The 19,720-nt window shown below is 42.4% G+C and overlaps 1 protein-coding gene, 1 long non-coding RNA gene and 1 other non-coding gene across 6 annotated transcripts; all 3 read left to right on the top strand.

Moving 5' to 3' along the window:
* The first annotated feature begins 5,656 nt into the window (after window positions 1-5,656).
* LOC113701304 (uncharacterized) lies at window positions 5,657-11,128 on the top strand. 4 transcript variants are annotated; one of them, XR_003450890.2, is made up of 7 exons: window positions 5,657-6,313; window positions 6,553-6,627; window positions 6,737-6,987; window positions 8,228-8,420; window positions 8,788-8,884; window positions 9,083-9,122; window positions 10,220-11,128. It is a non-coding gene; the product is annotated as an uncharacterized lncRNA (long non-coding RNA). The 4 variants fall into 4 exon arrangements; XR_003450888.2 differs by having other exon boundaries at window positions 6,797-6,987; window positions 9,083-11,128; XR_003450887.2 differs by having other exon boundaries at window positions 5,658-6,313; window positions 9,083-11,128.
* LOC113719421 (small nucleolar RNA snoR109) lies at window positions 7,894-8,008 on the top strand. Its single transcript, XR_003454885.1, has one exon. It is a non-coding gene; the product is annotated as a small nucleolar RNA snoR109 (small nucleolar RNA).
* Window positions 11,129-13,673: 2,545 nt separating the features above from the next.
* On the top strand, window positions 13,674-19,510 carry LOC140009884 (uncharacterized). The gene is made up of 2 exons (XM_072056218.1): window positions 13,674-13,772; window positions 13,922-19,510. The coding sequence occupies exons 1-2, from the start codon at window positions 13,674-13,676 to the stop codon at window positions 19,508-19,510; spliced, it is 5,688 nt and encodes a 1,895-aa protein (XP_071912319.1).
* Window positions 19,511-19,720: the final 210 nt, after the last annotated feature.

Genomic DNA, 19,720 nt, shown 5'->3' with positions numbered 1-19,720 from the left:
GTGTAGTAAGAGAAGTGAGACATCGGATGAAAAATATTTTAACCGAGTGTGGGACAATATTGACCAGAGAGAAGTGGAATGTAGTTGAGCTTGAAATGAGACACTTTTGCATTTCTTTTGGTTTGCCTCATTACCCTAGCCTGTATAAGGATTTTCATCTTGAATTTAGTAAGGAAAACTCGTATTCGTTGGAAGTTTTAGACTAAGAATTTAGAAAGTGGCTTAGGTTTTGGAAGGAATTTGGAAGTTATAATTATTTGAATGATGTGGTTTGGTATCGTGAATTTTTCTAGTTTTACCCTAACTAGGTTTATGATTTTTCTCCTTTTGATTCTGCCTATGATAGTAAGGGTGGTGCACACCGTGAGGTCTTTTGTAATTGCCTGCATGTAATTTTGTTTTTGTGGCACTTAGTTGTCTATGTCCTATATTTGACATACTTGACTTGTTTGTGATCTCTTGACTTGTACTATGACCTTTGATATATTCAAAGAATCATATTTTAATTCTAAATGTATTTGTAACTTGTATATACATCTTAAACCCGCGTGAGAATCGAAAATGAGGCAGAGCTTAATTTCGAATCTTTTATTAGGACTAAGAATGAAAATTTGTTGTGAATTGGAGAGTAAAATGACCGAGATTTATGCAACATTAGAATTAGCTCTCGAATTAGAGGTGAAGAGTGATAAAAGTATTGGATCGAAGTTTATGCATATATGAACTTGCATGTTTACTCATATTTCTTAAAAGTGTTTTCTAGAATATACGCTTACTCAAACGCAACTCTTAACTCGAAACTTCGAGAGAATTTTTGAAATATCCTCCATGTATATATTATTTTATTATAAATGTGTTTTAATGCCATGCATTGAGTTGCATGATTAATCTTCTTAAACGAATTTGAGGAATTTGCAATATGTATTGATGATGGTTGCAAAACACATTATCTGAAGTTTCTTACTAAGAAAATTTAGTTTCGGATCATGAAAAAAAAAAACATTTAAAACCCTCGATTTTATCTTGTATATTATGATTGACTTGATTTGGACAAAAAATTTGATTGGTCGTTTGGGACAAAAGAAACCAGGCCATTTCCAAAATTGTTAAATTTGAAAATCGAATGCTAGTAAATGGTTTTGGACGATTGAGTTCGAAAATTTTGATAAGCGTGACTATTAAGGGGAAATGATATTATCCTAAGTGTGAATTTCGGGGACGGAATTCTTTTAAGGAGGGAAGGATGTGAAGACCCACAAAAATTTATCTATTTTAAACTCCTAATTCTAGTTCATTTAATTATTTAATTGCCTGTTTACTCCGAATATTATTTTCTAAGCTCTTTAGACCTAATTGCATGGGTCTATAACTTAATTATATTTTTAAAGTGATTCGTTTCAGAATTTAATTTTTGAAAGCTCGTTAAGTGAGAATAGCGAATGCGCGGTTGGAAGCAATAACCGTTTTGAGAATACTATAAGTTTAAAAAATTGGAGACTTGTACATTAGTCTTAAAATAGGTAATTTTATACTTAAGTATTCGAGTATTAATTAGTGAAGCTATCGTTATAAGAATTTCTTGGAGATTTCGCTTTATCGCGCAAAAATCGGAAGTACGCGTTTTTACACGCGCGATTTAATTGAGGGACTTTAGACCCTTATTTTGGGACAATTAAGATTGAATAATATTAATATGAATATAAGTGCATTAGAGGTTTAGTGTACTAGTGAAATAAATTCGAGAGGAATCGAGCACAAAACGCGGGCGTGAGCGCGCGAAGGAGAGTTGACTTTTGGGTGAACTTGGGTCACACATTAAAGTTTCTCTTGGAAGCTTCCTTTGATCAAACACTCCCTCACTTTTCTCTCTCATTTGGCCAGCCATCAAGAGGAGGAAAACACCAAGGAGCTCTTCAATTTTTCTTCTTCATTTCTTCACAAAATCATCACCCCATTTCACCTCAAATTGTAACCATACCTAGCTAAACACTTGGTGACCATCTTAAGCTACAAAAGTGGGCTGCTTTCTACGATTTTCTTGGGCTAAGGAGGGCCGAAAATTTCTGTTTTGCTCATCAAGAAAGGTAATGGACGATCAACCTTGAAAATCTTGATTTATGGAAGTAGTAGTGCACATATAAGCTCATGCATGCATGTGGGTAGCTTGTTTATGTTGCAAAAATTGTTGTGTGGGCTCTATGAACTCCCACTTGGATTGGATGGACTGATTTGATGAATGATGATGCTCTTAATGTTGGTTTAGTGCTTAAATTAGTGGAATAATGTTGGGTTGTTGGTAGAAATTCAAGGAAGGTGCAATGAACAAAAGTGACCATTTTACCCCTGCCATGTTCGTGCACTTTGGTGCAAAATTTTGAGGTTCTAATGACTTGTTTGTGATGTATACATGTTTATATGAATGGTGTAGAAAGTTTCATTGAAAAATAACATGATTTGGTTGGCCAAATGTTGTGTTTTCGAAAATCAGCAAAACTAGAAATTTTTCTCGTAACTGCTCTGGCAGTGTTCTTGTTTTGGCTATAACTTTTGCCCCGATGTCAAAATCCAGTGCCGTTTGTGGCACTGGAAACTAGACATTCCCAGATTTCTAACGGTATAAAATGCACGTTCTTGTTCCACCTGAGTCGTCCATACCAATCATTTGAACATGACTGTCCTGTTTCACGTCTACACTGGGAGCTCTGTTTTGAGCAGCGAATTGATGCTCACATATGAGCTGGTTGTGGATAGATTTTGTAAACAATTTCTTCTAAGAAATTTTAGCATAATGAATCTAGTTTTCAACACCACCAACCACGCTCAATTCCGAGTTGAATTGAGTGATTTATGACCAGATTTTGAAACTGACTTTGTGGGAGAAACCCTCATGTTGGACAGATTTGTAACCAATCTTGATTTGAGACTTTCTATTCGAAATTCTCGGTGTAAATCACCTACCAAATGTATTTTGGAACCTTATTAGATCTGGTTATCATAAATGAGACATGTTTTAGGCATTTTATTGGCCAAAGGTTTGAGAAAAAGAAAACTAGAGTGCAAGGCAGCTTTGCCTTGGAGATTTAGAAACTTTGAAGGTTTTGTTAACCAACTTTCCGAATGAATTTTCCTATGAAATTTGGTAGAGGAATAGCCCTTATATGGTAGGATGATACTACCAAACTTGGTGCCATTTTGAGTCCATTTTGATGTTCAACCAACGTTCCAAAGTTAGCGATTTAAATCTGGAAAATTGGCCCAACAGTCTCATTTTTCAGCAACTTTGAGCCGCCATATCTTGGTGCTCAAAATCCCGATTTTTGTTCCGCTTATTGTGTTGTAAACTCTGAATGTAACTCTAATTAAGTTCCGAATTTCAGAGCTATTTCGCATTGTGTGAATTATACCGAATTTCCAAACTTTGCCGAAAATCAACCCAAATCTGTCTTGGTATTCCAAAACAGCAACTTGAAACCAAAATTCGAATGTCTTCCAATTTGAATCATGGAAAAGTTTCTTCTTAGTACTTCAGATTTAATTTTCAACGGTACCAAATTTTCCAATTTTGGACCTACTGAGTGCAAGATCTAATTTTTCTAAGTTTGACGCGCAAAGCTGAAATTTGCCGATTTCTTAGAAAATGAAATTTTGAGAACTTGTTATTCTTTCTTGATGATAATTGGTCGCTTTAAACTCGATTTCATGAAGGAAATCAGTTTTTCTTATGTTAATAAAACCTCACTTTTGAACCTTTATTTTGAGTGGCTAAGATTCTCGGTTTGAGGTATTGACTAGTCTAGATGAGTGTAACTCCTTTCTTGATTAATGCGTGATTATGAGTGGAAAATACTTATTAATTGCTTCAGGTACTCAAACGAGTCTTGAAGAGAATCCCGGAGGGGACAACTAAAGACTTTACTCGCTCAATTACTTTTGAATTGGTGAGTGTCAAGTGCATGACTTATCGTGTTTCCTTTATTTACCTGCTTTTATACGTGAATATCATTTGATAAGACGAGTGTGTACTTTATCGCACTCGCTCTCCTTTACTCGAACTTTACTTGCAATAACTTGGTTTTCAAAGTCGATTTGAGTGAATCTCGTCGACTAAAATATACTCGTTTTCGTGTGCATATCATGTTATCGTGCGTGTCGTGCATGTCGTGTGTGTCGTGTTGTCGGGTGGAGTGAATCTCCTCGACTTATGGGGACGCCCAATTCTCTTAGCCAATCTTACAACTCGAGCCGGCATGGGTTTGATCGAGAAGTTTGATAAACCAAGAGAATAACAAAACACAACTTGATCTTTTGAAATCTTGTTCGGCATACTCTTGGAGTATCGCCATTTTCGTGCGTGTTCTAAAAATCAAAACTTGATCTCTTGAGATCTCGTTCGGCATACTCGACGAGTATCGCCTTTTTCGTGCGTGTTTGGTTACGGATCCGAGAGGGTGGATTGTTGGCCGGAAAAAGTAATAAGTGAAGTTTCAACGAATATAATACCCACCCGGATGACGGAGTGTTATCACGAGAGGGTATCGGATCGAGCCGTGGCGAAGCAAGTGGAAAATAGCTCCTGAGAGCTCCTATATCCTTGAATTGTTTCTGTTTACTTTTCTCGCTCGAATTGTAATTTACTTGAATATTATTGTTCTAGTTGAATATTGGGATTGTTACTTGGACAACGTGCTTGCATGTGTGTTTTCTTGGCCTCATGAGCAATTGCTCATCCCGTAGATTTGTTTTCCTTAACAGGAATGGATGGAGTGAAAATCGGTGGAACTCTTTGGATGTACTTTTGTATTAGGGTTTAAAATGTAATCGACTAAACATTTTGGCTGTTGTATATATTTGGGAATTGATGTATCTTTTGGATCCTAATGTAAGAATTGGGTAACTGATGTATTTTGAACTCGTGGTGCAAGACTTGGATGTTCGATTATGGAAGTGACTTTTCCTTATTAGACTAGTATAAATTGTTATATATTGTTAAGGTTGAATCGATTTGTCTCGAGTCCTGGCGAGAGTTGGGCAAGCGTTCCACGGATACCCTTGGGTTCGCCCTTGGAAGAAGTGGGGGCGTCACAAAATAGGTGTGTTCAATTATCAAAAACAAAATTTTTGAAAAATTGGTTAACAAATAGTATTCAAAAAATTTTATTTCCTTTATATCTAAAACTTTGGCACAAATCTTATAACGGTCACATGAATAAATAAAAATAATATAATTTAGTAGTTATTGTACTTACACTCCTTCAATTTCTATGTAAATATTGCAGCCCTATTTGTTTTTATTTTCATCTTCTAAAATTCCAAAATCAACTTACAAAAGGTCAAAATTGGAAGAATACTATAGTGCCTCTACTAAATATGTTTTTAATAATATTTTACATAAAAGGGCTGACATGTTTCAAAGTTTATCATTCAAAGAGTGTTAAGTGTGATTTTAGAGACTTGAGGGGTGTTAGGTGTGATTAGAAAAAACCTCAAGGGAGGTTTATAAAATTATCTCTTAATTATAACAAATATTTAATTATATTTAAATATAATTAATTTTATAATAAAAAATATTTAAATATAATTAAAGAACAGAAAAATGGAAGAAATAGATATTGTAATTGAAGGTTTCTATAACCGTCCCTGTAAGGTCGGTTCAATTTCCACCTATGAGAAGAACCGGAACTAGTAGTTTTTCAAATCGGACTAGAACCGTGGCCATCCTAGCCTCTTGCGGTTGGCGCTTCACGCGAGTTTCAGTCCACTTTTGCGCGGACTCCTTTCCTCAATTAGGTTAAACGCACAAAACGCACTTTACAAATCCGCCGCTCCTCCTTTTCTCCTTCGTCTACCTTGCAACCATAAATAGCAGCCACAGCTAGGCAGAATTCCAACAAAAAATTCTTTCAAATGCCTCCACGCCGCAATTCCAGCCCACTTATACCCTCTCCTCTAAAAAGAGGTTGTCAATCCCCTCTCTCTTCTCCGATCAACTGCAAAGCGGAAGTTTCCCCGATTCTTCCTTAAATTTTAGAAAATTTTTGGGTAATTCTTCTCCATTTCCCGCAGAAAGAACAACAAAATCGAAATATATTCCAATGCCCGGCATTGAATTCACTCTCCAGGACTGCAAAATCTGTGGCTCTTTTATCTGCCCACAGATTTGCTTTTAGTTGCCAAAATGCCCTACCTTCAACAGATCGATATAGCTTCACAGTTTTCTGTATATATCTCTAGGGTTTTTAGGAATTTCAGTTTCAGAGAATCAACGACCGCCGCAGCAGCAACAGTCTTCCTACCCTATGTTTTCTTGTTCATTGTAAGATTAATGCTTCATACTAATACTTTCTCACTCTTCATTAGATTATTCTGTTTTCTGATGCAAATTATTTATGACGCAATCTACAGAACTGTGTCGGCTGGCCTTTATATAGAAAATAAATATGGTCATGCTTTTAACGTAAAATTTGGATTTCATTCTGAAGGATATGTATTGTTTTATATTATGTTAGCGAATGTAATATTTGGATGTCACTAATCGGTGTTGTATGCATTCAGGTTACTTGTTAATTATCTAGATTTAGTTCCCAATTCCCCTGTGAAGTTAAAGAAGTTGGACCTGATGGCCAAGAGGTAAACTCTAGCAGTTTTCAACATAGCCATATTCATGATTCTGATTATAGATTTTGATTTGTCATCTTTTTGTGGTTGACTAGTGTGCTGATTTGTTATATAAAATCAGGTTTCAGCTTAGAGATTATGATGTCCATATCTTGACCTGCTGCCTCTTTTCTACAAGCAGTGCTTGAGCATATGGCTGCACTTGGTGGTGGTGTGCATATAATTTGGACAAGTCAATTAGGGAGTTTTGAAATTGCTGGTGGAAAAGGGAGACGTGATGTCTAAGTAGGTTCAATGAGAGCTTCTTTACCTACCTGAAGAATAATCTCAAAGCTAACAGGTCATGGATGGTCAGTTCTGAAGCTGATTATGGTAATCTAGCTTCTCTTGGCTTTTTTAACTGTACTGCCAAGTTGTTTAAATTGTCTTTATTATTGACAGCTTATAATCCCTTTGCCTTTAAGTAGGTTTGAGGAAATTTGTCAATGTTTCTTTAGGGAAAAAATAGTTTATTGTAAATTTGACTTGGACAGAAAAAATTGGAATTCGGTTGGTTGCAGTACATATCTGCTTTGCAGAAAACTTCCTTTAAATTTGTTCATATGTTGTTTGTCTCCCTATTGTCTATTAAATCATCAATTTTTTTTTCTAAAATGCGGACACAGCTGGCTTAATTTCTGATAGCAAAAACATGAATAGATCAAACCAGTGTTTACTGTACCAATGCATGTTCTGACATGGGCATACCCAGAATGTATTTTCACGTTTATGCCTCCTAGTTTGACTGTAAATATCCAGAAAATGTGATTAATGTTATTTGAGTATTTTGTTTTATGGTCTATTTTCGCACGATTTGTTCAGTTACAGCTAGAATATTTTGATTATAGCTCTTTTCTGAATATATTATATCCAGCTAGTAGTGTTTTACGGGGTAACAATTTTTCTGCTAAGCAAGCCAATTAAAAGTTTCTATTAGGCTGTAAACTTATTGGGTTTGCAATCCATTTTAGCTTCATGTATGTCCACATAGAACTTGAAGACTCACTTTACCTCCTGGAGAGAACCCTGTTTTGAGAATAATTTGTCTATTTCATTTGCAATTTGTGTTATCAGTAATTTATCTTGTTTCTTAGCATTTCTTGTCTGGACTTGCTTTTATTTGTTTTATGCTTTTGATTAGTAATGTTGGAATTCATCAATTTATGAGTAAGAAGTTAAAGCTATATGTACCAAGGAAAGGGTGAAATTTTGAAGTACCTCCATCTTGAATTGCTGAAGTGGCTGTAGCTATATGAATGAATATAAGTTAACTGGCCGGTTATTGTTTTTGGGATTCCTTCTGCTGGAGGGGTCTCTCTAGTTGACATATCTGCTTACCGAACTACTTACTTTTTTTGAAATTTTGTGGTTTCTTTTTACTCTTTTTTTTTACGGGCATTGGCTGCAACTAACCATTAAACATGAATTACTTGTCATTTGAGCTAGGGATGTAGCGTTGATGGACATATGATTCCCATTGTCAGTTGCTTGATAAGATTTATTTTGTTTTACTTTCTCCAAATAATGCTCACCTGTAGTTCTAATGCATGGTACATGATTGTTTTCTTTTCAGGGTTATGTGATCTACTGTGTTTGGGTGAGACGTGGTGGAAGAAAAGGGCGTGTTCCTGAGGGCATTGTGTATGGAGAACCCATAAACTAGGGTGTTGCTGAAATTTCAGCACAGCAAGTGCTCAGTGGTAGAGGAGCAGGCTGGTTGGAAACTGCGTGGTCTCAGGGTTCTTAACACTTATTGGATTCATGAGGTTGGTGTTGATACAACTGTTGGCATCAGGCACAATTATATCTATTATTTCTTAAATTCTTTTTCCCCTAAATGATGATCACTTTGAATGAGCTATGGATTAACTTCCACATGAAGCTTTTGTCATAGTTACTCTGATAGGGGATGTAACTCTTTATGCTATCCTGGTCAGTTAAAATACATCTATCCAAATACTAGTTTAGCCCTGATAATTTTTGGGATTTGGTGCTATATGTGAACAATCTTCCATTGTCACTTGAACTGAATGTAGTATATTAACCCAGAGTAAATACTTCAAGAGCTATGACGTTAGAAATCTTTGGAATTGAATGTTCAGGTCATTTGAAAATTAGACTTCTTTGCAACAGGATGTATATGGTTTTGACCTTCAACATGTGCAATAAGCCATGGCGACATAGGTACAAGCATATGACTGGGAATGCTAAAAGGCAGTCTACAATCAAGGTTGTGAAATTTTTGTAGATTACTTGGAAAATGCTAAACCTTTTACCTAGCTACTAGTAGCCAGACTTGCAAGATTGGATAGCAATTTCAATTTTGTGGCAAAAAGAATATGCCTTTTCAAGATATAATTGCTGCTTAGATCATATGTAATCCATTACAGAAAATTTAATTGGACTATCCGTTCTATTTTGCTTGTAGGATGGTGGGGGTGGTAAGCTGAGGTGTGTACTTTGCCCAGGTGAAGCCTTTTCTTGATTCTATTACTTACACTGAGAATGACTTAAGATACAGGTTGTTTAACTCTTCATGTTCTCGCTCTATTTAGGTAAGAGTGCAATTGATTATTGTGAAAAGTTTGTAAGCAAGTTTGTATGGACAAAACACTTGCATCCATTGAAGGCAATTTTGCCAAAGTGATTGGATTTCCTGTTGATCTGTTGCCTATATTGTGATTGGCTCAGCTGCGCTTATGTTGGTTGGTGACTTTTTGTTAAACACCTGTCCACTAGGAGCCTCCATCAAATTAATTACATCGATACTCTAGGTTCCAATACCTACAGATTGCGACATTGTTATTTTTCTAATTTGAATTATTGATTTTCTCCTCTTTCAAGATAGTTATTTATCTTTTCATGTGTTAAGTTCTTTTTTGATGCATGTTCTGCCATCTACATTAGGCATTTCCCACATTGAGAATGACTTAAGATATAGGTTGGTAGACTCTTCATATTTTAGCTCTAATACTACTTAGGTTAGAGTGGGCAATTGATTATTTTGACAAGTTTAAAAGTTCCTTCGTGTGAACGAACAACCGTACCCATGGAAGGCAACTTTGCCGAGGTGATCGATTTCCTTTTGATTTCCTCTTTTCCCTGTTGCCTATAATTGTGATTGGCTCGACTGGGCATATATTGATTGGTGAATTATTTGTTAGAACACCTGATCCATTGAAGAGCCTATATCCAATTAAAATTACATTGATACTCTAAGCCTCAATGCCTGTAATGTTGTTTTTTAATTTGAATTTCTTCTTCTCTCTCAATGTACATATCCTTTCATGTGCAAAGTGCTCACTTGATGCATGATTTGGATGTGTGCATGACGTACTTCAATGGGGATGATCAACAAATCATGAGCATAATTCTCTATACGATGAATGTGTCTTGGGCTATGGATTCTATCCTATGAAGCTCTTTGTAGTCATAGTTACACTAATAGAACAGCCTCATTTTTCCCATTTTTCTTAGTTAAATGCTTTTCCAAATTGCCTTTTAAAATTTGCTGACCCTAATCTGTTATGTGGGATCAATTTGTTTGAACTTGATATACTTTTAGGAGCTACTGGAGAACATGCCACTGGGTTGGTAATTGGAATGTATTAAAGAAAGTGAACATGATTGTTTCATGGCCAACAAAGCACTATAGTTATATTTGTTGGAGAACTGGGTCCATGTTTTATTGCTTCATCTGGGTGTGATATCTAAGTCTAGCATTTGGTTCATTTGGCTTTTATTATCGAGTTATGCATTCATATCATTTGCAGGGATCCTTTTAACTTGCCTTAGGGTGGAGGTGGAGCGGAGCCTAAGCTGAATGTTCTTACTTCTTTGCCTGGGTTCTTTATTGCTACTTTGTGTGTCGGTGGTGGTCATGAAAATAGGGGGTTTGAGGGTGGGATTGGCGGAAGCGTTTTTGGAGGACATTTCACTTTGTGCCAGCCGATTGGCAGCTTTCAATTGAAAAATATGAATCCTGATGAGGGAACTTTTAGGGCTAAATTCATATTCCCCGTGTGATTTGCAGATAAGAAGGGAATGACACAAGTAAGAAGGGGATGAAGCCGAGGAGCTTGTTGATATTGAGCGTGTGCATTTGGCCGCTGACGGGCTTTTCATACAAATAATGAAGGGATCTTCATTTGTAGATCACTACTACATTTCTTTTTTTTTTTTTTTTTTTTTTTGAGGTAAACTGGTAATTTTTATTGATGGAGACTAGTAAAGCTTGTACATAGTAGCAACGGCTACCTGTACACATAAGAGATCTGTACATGTGCTAGGAATAGAGGCAGCAATTTGGATCAAAATTCAATTATCAATCCATATGAACCATAGTTAAATGGATTGATCAAGTTAAATGTAGAATAGTGGTTTTATATGGATTTTCCATATAATTCAAATAATCCAATTATTGAAAGAAAGTAAATGAAGCGAACAGAAGAGTCGGAAAAACTTCTTTGCTAAAGTTATGTACCAACAAAATCAGCATTGTTTCTTCTTCTCTTAACACTTTCTCATCTCTAACCATCACAACTCCACATGCTTTTGCATTGAATTTTGCATCTAAAAGGCACCTCGATCACTTAGTTGCCACAATGGATGCCCAAATTTGTCTTTGTATTTTGGCCTCTGTTTTGTTAATTGGTTAGATAAAAGCCCTAATTGGGCTAATTAAAGATTTGAGAAATTAACTAAGGAAAGTTTTTGGGTCATCTCAATTAGAGGGTCGCTGGTTGGGGAATGTGGCGAGTTGAAAGGCTTCCGAGCACCTGAGAGAACCAAGACATAGACTTGATTGGTTTCAGTTGTGAGCTGTTTTAGTAACAAGTTTGATTTCTAGCTTTTCCCTTTTTCCTACATTTCTTTGCTTTTTATTCCAGTGTTGTTTTATGTTTTCTTTGTGCTGAAATGTTCTGAAATGTTCACTTTCGGAGTAAATGTACATGTTCTTTTAATTAGAGGAGACTATCTATGTTCTTTTAATATGGCTTTTGTAATAATGTGTAAAAAGTATGCCTTCAAGGACACATTCTACTTGAACAATCGCATAACTTTAGAACAATAGAAAAAAACTAACTGCTATGACTTACTGGTTTTCAGCCTAGAGGAGATAGATTCCAAGTAAACAACAAATACAATTGTTCAGCACTCCCAAAATTTGTTAGTTTAGCATCCATTTTACAACACTTTCAAATCAGAAATCAAGTAGGATCATCTTCTTAAATTTACATTACTAGTATTGGTCCAAGATACAGATCAGATTGTTGTAGCAAAGTGATGGCCATTAGTAGAAGAGCTAGCACAATTTGAGTCCTTTAACACATTTAACTCCCTTTAGCAACAGCAATTTCTCATGAAGACATAGGCAATATGAAATTGCTGACACCAACTAGATAAGCTCTAGAGATGAAATATCATGGAGCACTCCATTTTGTTGGTATTACTTAATTTGAGAAAGACCTAGCGTGAAGGCAACTTGGGAATATGGATTTGCATGCTATGTGGCTACTGGCTAAATCAATAATTTGACTAATCTCAGGCATGAATGGGATAAAATTTTACAACAGCCACCTGATTCCATGAACCAATTGCTAATGACAAACTTGAACGTAGCAGTGGTTGGTAAACCATTGAAGTGCATACATAGACAAAAATTGAATATTTTAGTGATTTGACAAATAGTTGCTTAACATGTTTTGAAATATACTGCATTAAGGTTCGTTCCTTCCTCCATATATTGTCTCTCTCTTCTTGGTATAGCACTCGTGACATTTCTCTTAAGTTACAGATATGTAACATTGAAGTATTCACAATTTATTTCCCAAAGAATGTTGAATGCTTTGAATTATCAATGTATGATCTTTAATTTTGACTTGGCGAAGATAAAGAAGCCATTGAGCAATATTTTCAATGATCTCGCCTCTCTAACTCCAGTTTAATGTTGTGGATCTTGGGGATGACTACGTGGATTTTGTGGTCGATGGCATTACGTGTACCTTGATTCTCCTATTTTTATTTTATTTCAGAGCCCAAGCTTTATTGTTGAGGCTCCTAATTTTGACATTTGATTTTGCAATGTAGTTTGTTTTTTATTTGGTTAAAGTTTGCGTCAAATCCTTGAATGAGGCAGCAGCCAAAGAGAGTGCAGTGAGGTGTAATAGGTTGCTACTGCCCATTGCTACAAATCCTCCCCATCCACCACCTGAGCAAGGGGCACCAGGTGGTGAGTTTTTATTTCATCTAAATGCCAAGGAGAATGACCCTTCAATGAAAAGAAAGAGATGAGAAGTTGAGGTGTCCGAAGCCCTTGAGCTAGAAATGAACATACCTTTGGTGGAAACAGGATTAGTGGGAGGTGTTTCCCCAGGTTGTTGAGCATTGAGCTCTATTCCTATCGCACTGGCACCACAAGCTTGTAAAATAAATGATCCAGCATCAAAAGCTGAACCTCCTACTTGTCCTCCAATAAGTAAAGGTAAGAGGCTCCCAAAACTCGACTCGAGGTTGTGGTTGAGGTCAAGGTTGAGAGATTTCTAGAGAAAGGAAAGGAAGGGGAGGATTTCCCAGAAGTCAATTGGAGCGAAATCCCCCCTTCTTTTTGGAGTGAAGTCAAAATATCTATCCCTCCACTTCCTAAAAGTGAGGTCACTTATGCGGCTTCAAAATTTTGTCCATGGTGGGATTTGACGATAGATGCCGAGGTCCATGATGCTGAGGTAGCCAAGAAGGTCCTTCATGGTTCTATGCCTCCACTCGATGCTACATACATGAGGGAGTTTAATGAGTGGGAAGTCTTGAGACTTTTTTACCTAACTGCCACCCAAGTATAGTTCCTATTTCTTCAATCTTATTTTTGCATTTTTCTATGGTATCTCTTAATTCTTCTCGGATCCCTAGTCTACTGTGTAGGTGATCTCGGCACATCCACCTCAGCTGCACGCTGATAATGTCAGGACACCTGACATCACCCGGGATCAGTGTGCTTTATCTGAAAAGCACTGTTGCACTTAATGGGTACTGCAAAGGACTCCCCGTCACCATGTCCGGGCGGCTACAGTGTCAGAGTCAGGCCATCTGGCAGGGAGCAGAGCCGTAATGGCAGGACATGGGTCCCACCGGCATAAGACCTCCGTCCTGCCCTCCACTCTCACTCTATAAATACCCCACACACTCCCAACAAGTAAGACACACTGTTCATTTGCTCATACTCTAGCATTTTCTCGTTCTCATACTAACTTAATCGTCGGAGTGATACCAGGGGAGAAGCCCCGCCATCCACTTCGGCCGCGAGGATACACCTCACCTCAACCCAGAGAGGTCTGATTTAGGTCGGTCCAACTACCCGCCAAAAATCGCCTCTTCAATTTGCGCCGTCTGTGGGAACGAGATTACTGCTAAAATGAGATCCACGCGTTCCAGAAGCGGAAGAGTTCCCTCAACAGGGGCTGGGCAGACATCCGGAGCCCAGCAAGATCGTATCTCTGAGGAACATGGGTCCCAAAGGACCCAGCCCAACAATGAGGAGGCCATCGCCAAGATGGCCGAGTTTGTCACGGACAACCCCAACATCTTTGAGGAACTAGGAAGGTACCTCAAGAGGCAGGGAAAAGAAAAAGCCGAGTCTTCCAAGAGGAGACCGACGAAGTCCCCTGAAGTGCCCTCAGGCGAGGACTCCGAAGATGGGCGTCTATCTCGGAGCACCTCCAGGCGAGCCTCATCCAAGGCAACCTCCAAGATTGCCTCCATCTCCCGAGCGTTTTCTCGGGGACTACTGGGAAAACGAGCCGAGGACCCACCTCGGCGTCCCGGAGGCCTAGCTTCTGATTACATGAGGGCTCCGCCCTTCACTGATGACATCAATGGGGAAATGGTACCCCCAAACTTTAAGCTTCCAAATTTGCACACCTATGACGGCCGAGGTGACCCCGAGGATCACCTCCGCGCCTTCATCTCCGCATTCCGACTCTACTGCGTCCCCGACGCCGTGATCTGTCGGGCTTTCCCCATCTTCCTGCACGGGACCGCCCGGAAGTGGTTCTGGAGTTTAGAACCGGGGAGCATTTCCTCCCTGGATGAGCTGATAGACCGGTTCATCCACCGCTTTGTGTCGTCTCGACCAATAACAAAGACTTCAGCTTACCTCTTGAACCTGCAACAGGGTCAGGGCGAGTCACTTCGCTCATACGCCCAAAGGTTCAATGAGGAGAATGTACAGATACCTGACCAGAACGAGCAGGTAACTATCGCTGCATTCACCAACGGGTTAGTGGCAGGGATCTTCAACACAGAAATCCATCGGCAATACCCCCGTACACTACGGGAGCTCTGGGAAAGAGTGGACCAGGGAATCCGAAGTGAAGATGTAAATCGCATGAAGCGAGAAGCCCAAGCATTTCGTACGGGGCAAGATCCCCGGAGGAGGAAAGACACTGGCCGAGGTGAACCAGGCCCAAGTGGCACTTCAAACCAACCCCGAGACCGCCGAAGTGTCTTCGACCGGATCGTGAAAGGCAGATCGTCCACCTCGGACGCCGAGCTAACGCCCCTCAATTCGAGCCGGACCCACGTCTTGGCTGTGATGAGGCAGAATCACCTCGGCCGCAACCCTCCCGAAATTCCGGGGAGGAGAGATAAGAGGAACTCGAACCTCTACTGTGCCTACCACCGTGATGTAGGGCACGAGACTGAAGACTGCAATGACCTGAAGCGGGAAATCGAAAATTTGATCCGGCAGGGATACCTGAAGCAATTCGTCCGCAAGGATGGAGGCTTCAACCGAAGCGTCTCCCACCGGGAGAACCGGGGCCCCCGCCGAGACGACCGACGGGACACGAACATGCATTGCCGAGGTCCCGAAGACCGTAGGGAGGACAAGCAGCCCCCACGCGATGGCTCACCGGGCTACGGCCCCAACATCGCCGGGGTGATCAACACCATCGCGGGAGGACCAACGGGAGGAGACAGCCAGAATTCCCGGAAGCGGACATACCGCCAGGCCGAGATGGAGGTGGCCGAGCCGAGCTCTCGGCTGTCCGAGGTCATCACCTACGGTCCCGCTGACCCCGTTCCTGCGGCCTCCAGCAATCATGAAGCTCTTGTGATTGAAGTCCTCACCAACAACTACGTAGTCAAAAAGGTCTACGTAGACCCCGGAAGCTCGGTAGACGTCTTGTACTACCGAACTTTCGAAAGTTTGAAGCTGACCAGGGAGCAACTCACTCCTGTCAGAACTCCTCTCGTGGGATTCGGGGGACACGTCGTCCACCCGGAGGGCATGTTGACCCTGATGGTAACAATCGGGCGTCATCCACGCTGCCGAACTGTGCCTGTCAGTTTTGCGGTGGTCAAAGCAGACTCCCCCTACAATATGCTGATAGGCCGGCCCACGCTCAATGCTTTGAGAGCCGTATACTCCACCTACCACCTGAGCTTTAAATTCCCAACATCTGCGGGGGTGGCCGAGGTAAGCAGCGATGTGGGCGCCGCCCGGGAGTGCTACCTCGCCACCATTCAAGCAGCAGTCACCCCCCGGCCCTCACCGAGGTCAGAAGAAAAGAGGCCAGCGGTCCTCTCCATAGACTGCATCGACCCTCAGAAGGCAGAAGAGCCCAACAGGCTGGAACCCGGGGATGAGGTGGAACTGGTGGTAGTGGATGAAGCGAAACCTGACCAAGTGGTCCAAGTAGGGGCTGGACTACCCTCACCCCTGAAAGAAGAAATGATCTCCCTGATCAAAGACCACCGAGACGTCTTCGCGTGGTCCGCGGATGAAGTGGTCGGAGTGCCACCCGAGCTCATGACTCACCAACTCAACGTTGACCCGCAGGCCCGACCTGTGCGACAGAAACGAAGGCACTTCGGCCCCGAACGTAGCCAAGCCATATCGGATGAGGTCGACAAGCTCTTGCCGGCCAAGATGATCCACGAGGTCCAATATCCCACCTGGCTGTCCAACCCAGTCATGGTAAAAAAGGACACCGGGGGATGGAGAATGTGTGTCGACTTCACCGACCTCAACAAGGCCTGCCCCAAAGATTGCTATCCTCTGCCAAGGATAGACGCCCTCGTCGACGCGGCGATGGGGTATGAAATCCTCTGCTTCCTAGATGCCTTCAAAGGGTATCATCAAATAGGAATGAGTGAGGAGGACCAAGAGAAAACGGCGTTCTACACCGACCGAGGTACTTATTGTTACACTACCATGCCCTTCGGGCTAAAGAACGCCGGGGCGACCTACCAAAGGCTGATCAACCGACTCTTCCAGAATCAGATCGGCCGCAATGTGGAGGCCTATGTGGATGACATCCTCGTTAAAAGCCTCGCCACTTCATCCTTTCTGTCAGACGTGAGGGAAGTCTTTGGTGTCCTGCGAGACTCGAGGATGAAGCTGAATCCCAAGAAGTGCGTCTTCGGCGTCACCTCGGGAAAATTCTTGGGGTATCTGGTTTCCCACCGGGGAATCGAGGCCAACCCCGACAAGGTGAAAGCCATTCAGGACATGTCTCCACCTCGGAACATCCGAGAAGTCCAACGGCTAAATGGACGCCTGGCCGCGCTGAATCGCTTCCTGTCCCAATCAGCTGAGAAAGCTCTGCCCTTCTTTAAGGTGCTCAAGAAGGCTGATCAGTTTGCCTGGACGGAAGAGTGCCAGGCTGCTTTCGACAAACTGAAGCAGTACCTCCATCACCTACCCACTCTCGCTTCACCTCGGCCCGAGGAGAAGCTCTACCTCTACCTCTCCGCAGCCGATGAGGCCGTCAGCGCTGTTCTTATCCGGGATGAGGGCACCCAAGTGCCCGTCTACTATGTCAGCCGAGCTCTCCGCGGACCGGAGACCCGATACACTCAGGTGGAAAAACTGGTGCTGGGGCTAGTTCACGCCGCTCGGCGGCTGAAGCCCTATTTCTTGGCTCATCCCATATCCGTCAGGACCGACCAGCCTCTCCGACAGATACTGGTTCGACCCGAGGCCTCCGGGCGCCTCACTAAATGGGCCGTCGAGTTAGGGGAGTACGACCTGTCGTATGAGCCGCGCACCGCCATAAAAGCTCAAGCCTTAGCCGACTTCTTGGCCGAACTCACCTTCACGGAAGGTCCGGAGTCCACCTCCGCCTTTGCCGAGGTGTCCACCCCATCCCTGTGGACATTGTATGTGGATGGATCCTCTAATGGGGACGGCAGCGGGGCTGGACTGCTCCTGGAAGGACCTCAGGGAGAAGTGTGCTCTTACGCCCTCCGCTTTGGCTTCCCAGCCACCAATAACGAAGCCGAGTACGAGGCCTTAATTGCTGGACTCCAGCTGGCTCGCAGGCTCGGCGCCCATCAAATCCACGTCCGCAGTGACTCCCAACTCGTTGTACGCCAAGTCCTTGGTGAGTATGAGGCCAAGGATGAGACCATGCAACGATACCTCTCCAAAGTACACCAACTCACCGCGTACTTCGAGTCCTTCGAAATTCAAAGAATACCCCGTTCCCAGAATAAGCGAGCCGACGCCTTATCCCGGCTGGCTTCTACGTCATTCTCTGACCTCAACAAAACTGTCTTAGTGGAAGTCCTGAGTGAACCAGGATACGTGGAAGAGGTGGCCTGCCCCGTGCACTCTGAAGAATCATGGATGACCTCGTTCATCCTTTTCTTGGGTCAAGGAGTCCTCCCTGAAGACCGAGCCGAGGCGAGAAAAATACAACGCAAGGCGGCTCGGTACGCTCTCCGCGATGGAGAGCTGTACAAACGTTCCTACCTCGGCCCATGGCTGAGGTGTGTCACTCCCGAGACAGGACGCCACGTCCTCCAAGAGATCCACGAGGGCTTGTGTGGAGCTCACGTCGGCCACAGAATGCTAGCCAAGAAGGCTCTGCTTCTTGGATATTTCTGGCCCTCGGTCCGACAAGACGCCCAGGACCTCGTTCTCGGCTGCCATTCCTGCCAAGTCCACGCGCCCGAGTATCACCAGCCCGCCAACTTCATGGTTCCCATCACTTCACCCTGGCCATTCGAGCAATGGGGGACAGACATCATAGGTCCTTTCCCCAGAGCCGTCGGGGGTCATACCTTCCTGGTAACCGCTGTGGATTACTTCACCAAATGGGTTGAAGCCGAGCCACTGAGGACCATCACCGGACTGGCAATTCAAAAATTCTTTTGGAAATGCATCGTCTGCCGCTTCGGCATACCACAGGTAATCATCTCGGATAATGGGAGGCAATTTGCCGAGAACCCCTTTAAAACTTGGTGCACAAACCTTGGCATCAAACAACATTTCACTTCGGTAGGCCACCCCCAGGCCAACGGCCAAGCAGAAAACTTCAACCGAACTCTCTTGCATGGCCTCAAGACTCGACTACACCAAGCTGGAACATCTTGGGTCGAAGAACTCCCTAGTGTCCTTTGGTCTTATCGGACCACGCCGAGGTCGGCCACGCAAGAGACCCCCTTCTCTTTAACATACGGCGCCGAGGCTGTCATCCCTGCCGAGATCCTTACCCCCAGCCCTCGGCTCGCAGCCTATGCAGCCGAGGTGAACGTCGAAGAAAGGCAGTTGGATCTCGACCTCGTCGATGAGCGAAGGGACCTCGCCTCAGCCCGGATAGCTTCCTACAAGAGCACAGTGGCACACTACTACAATGCCCGTGTCAGGCACCGTCGATTCCAGCCTGGAGACTTGGTTCTGAGGAAAAACTCAGTCAGCCGAGCTGAACCGCAAGGGAAACTATGCCCGAAGTGGGAAGGCCCTTACCGAGTTGTGGAGTCTGACCTCAAGGGATATTGTAAACTGAGCTACCGAGATGGCTCACTGGTGCCGAGGTCTTGGCACGCCGAGAACCTCAAAATGTATTGTGCTTGAATTTTAATCAAGATATGACTTCGGATCTTACGTTATTTTTCAACATCGGTTTCACGTTATTAAAAAATAAAGGGGGACAAGCAAGGGACGAAGTCAAAACAGACGAAGTCAAAGCAAGAAATTAAAGTGCGGAGGTGAAAAGAAATAAACTTTCATTCAACAAAGGAGCGTTACAAAAAATACAAGGCCGAGGTCGGAGTGCTACTAAGC

Source organism: Coffea arabica, chromosome 6e (assembly GCF_036785885.1).
Source record: "Coffea arabica cultivar ET-39 chromosome 6e, Coffea Arabica ET-39 HiFi, whole genome shotgun sequence".
Classification (NCBI taxonomy): Eukaryota; Viridiplantae; Streptophyta; class Magnoliopsida; order Gentianales; family Rubiaceae; genus Coffea; species Coffea arabica.
Note: the sequence above shows the minus strand (reverse complement) of the source record. Positions and strands in the feature narration are given on the sequence as shown.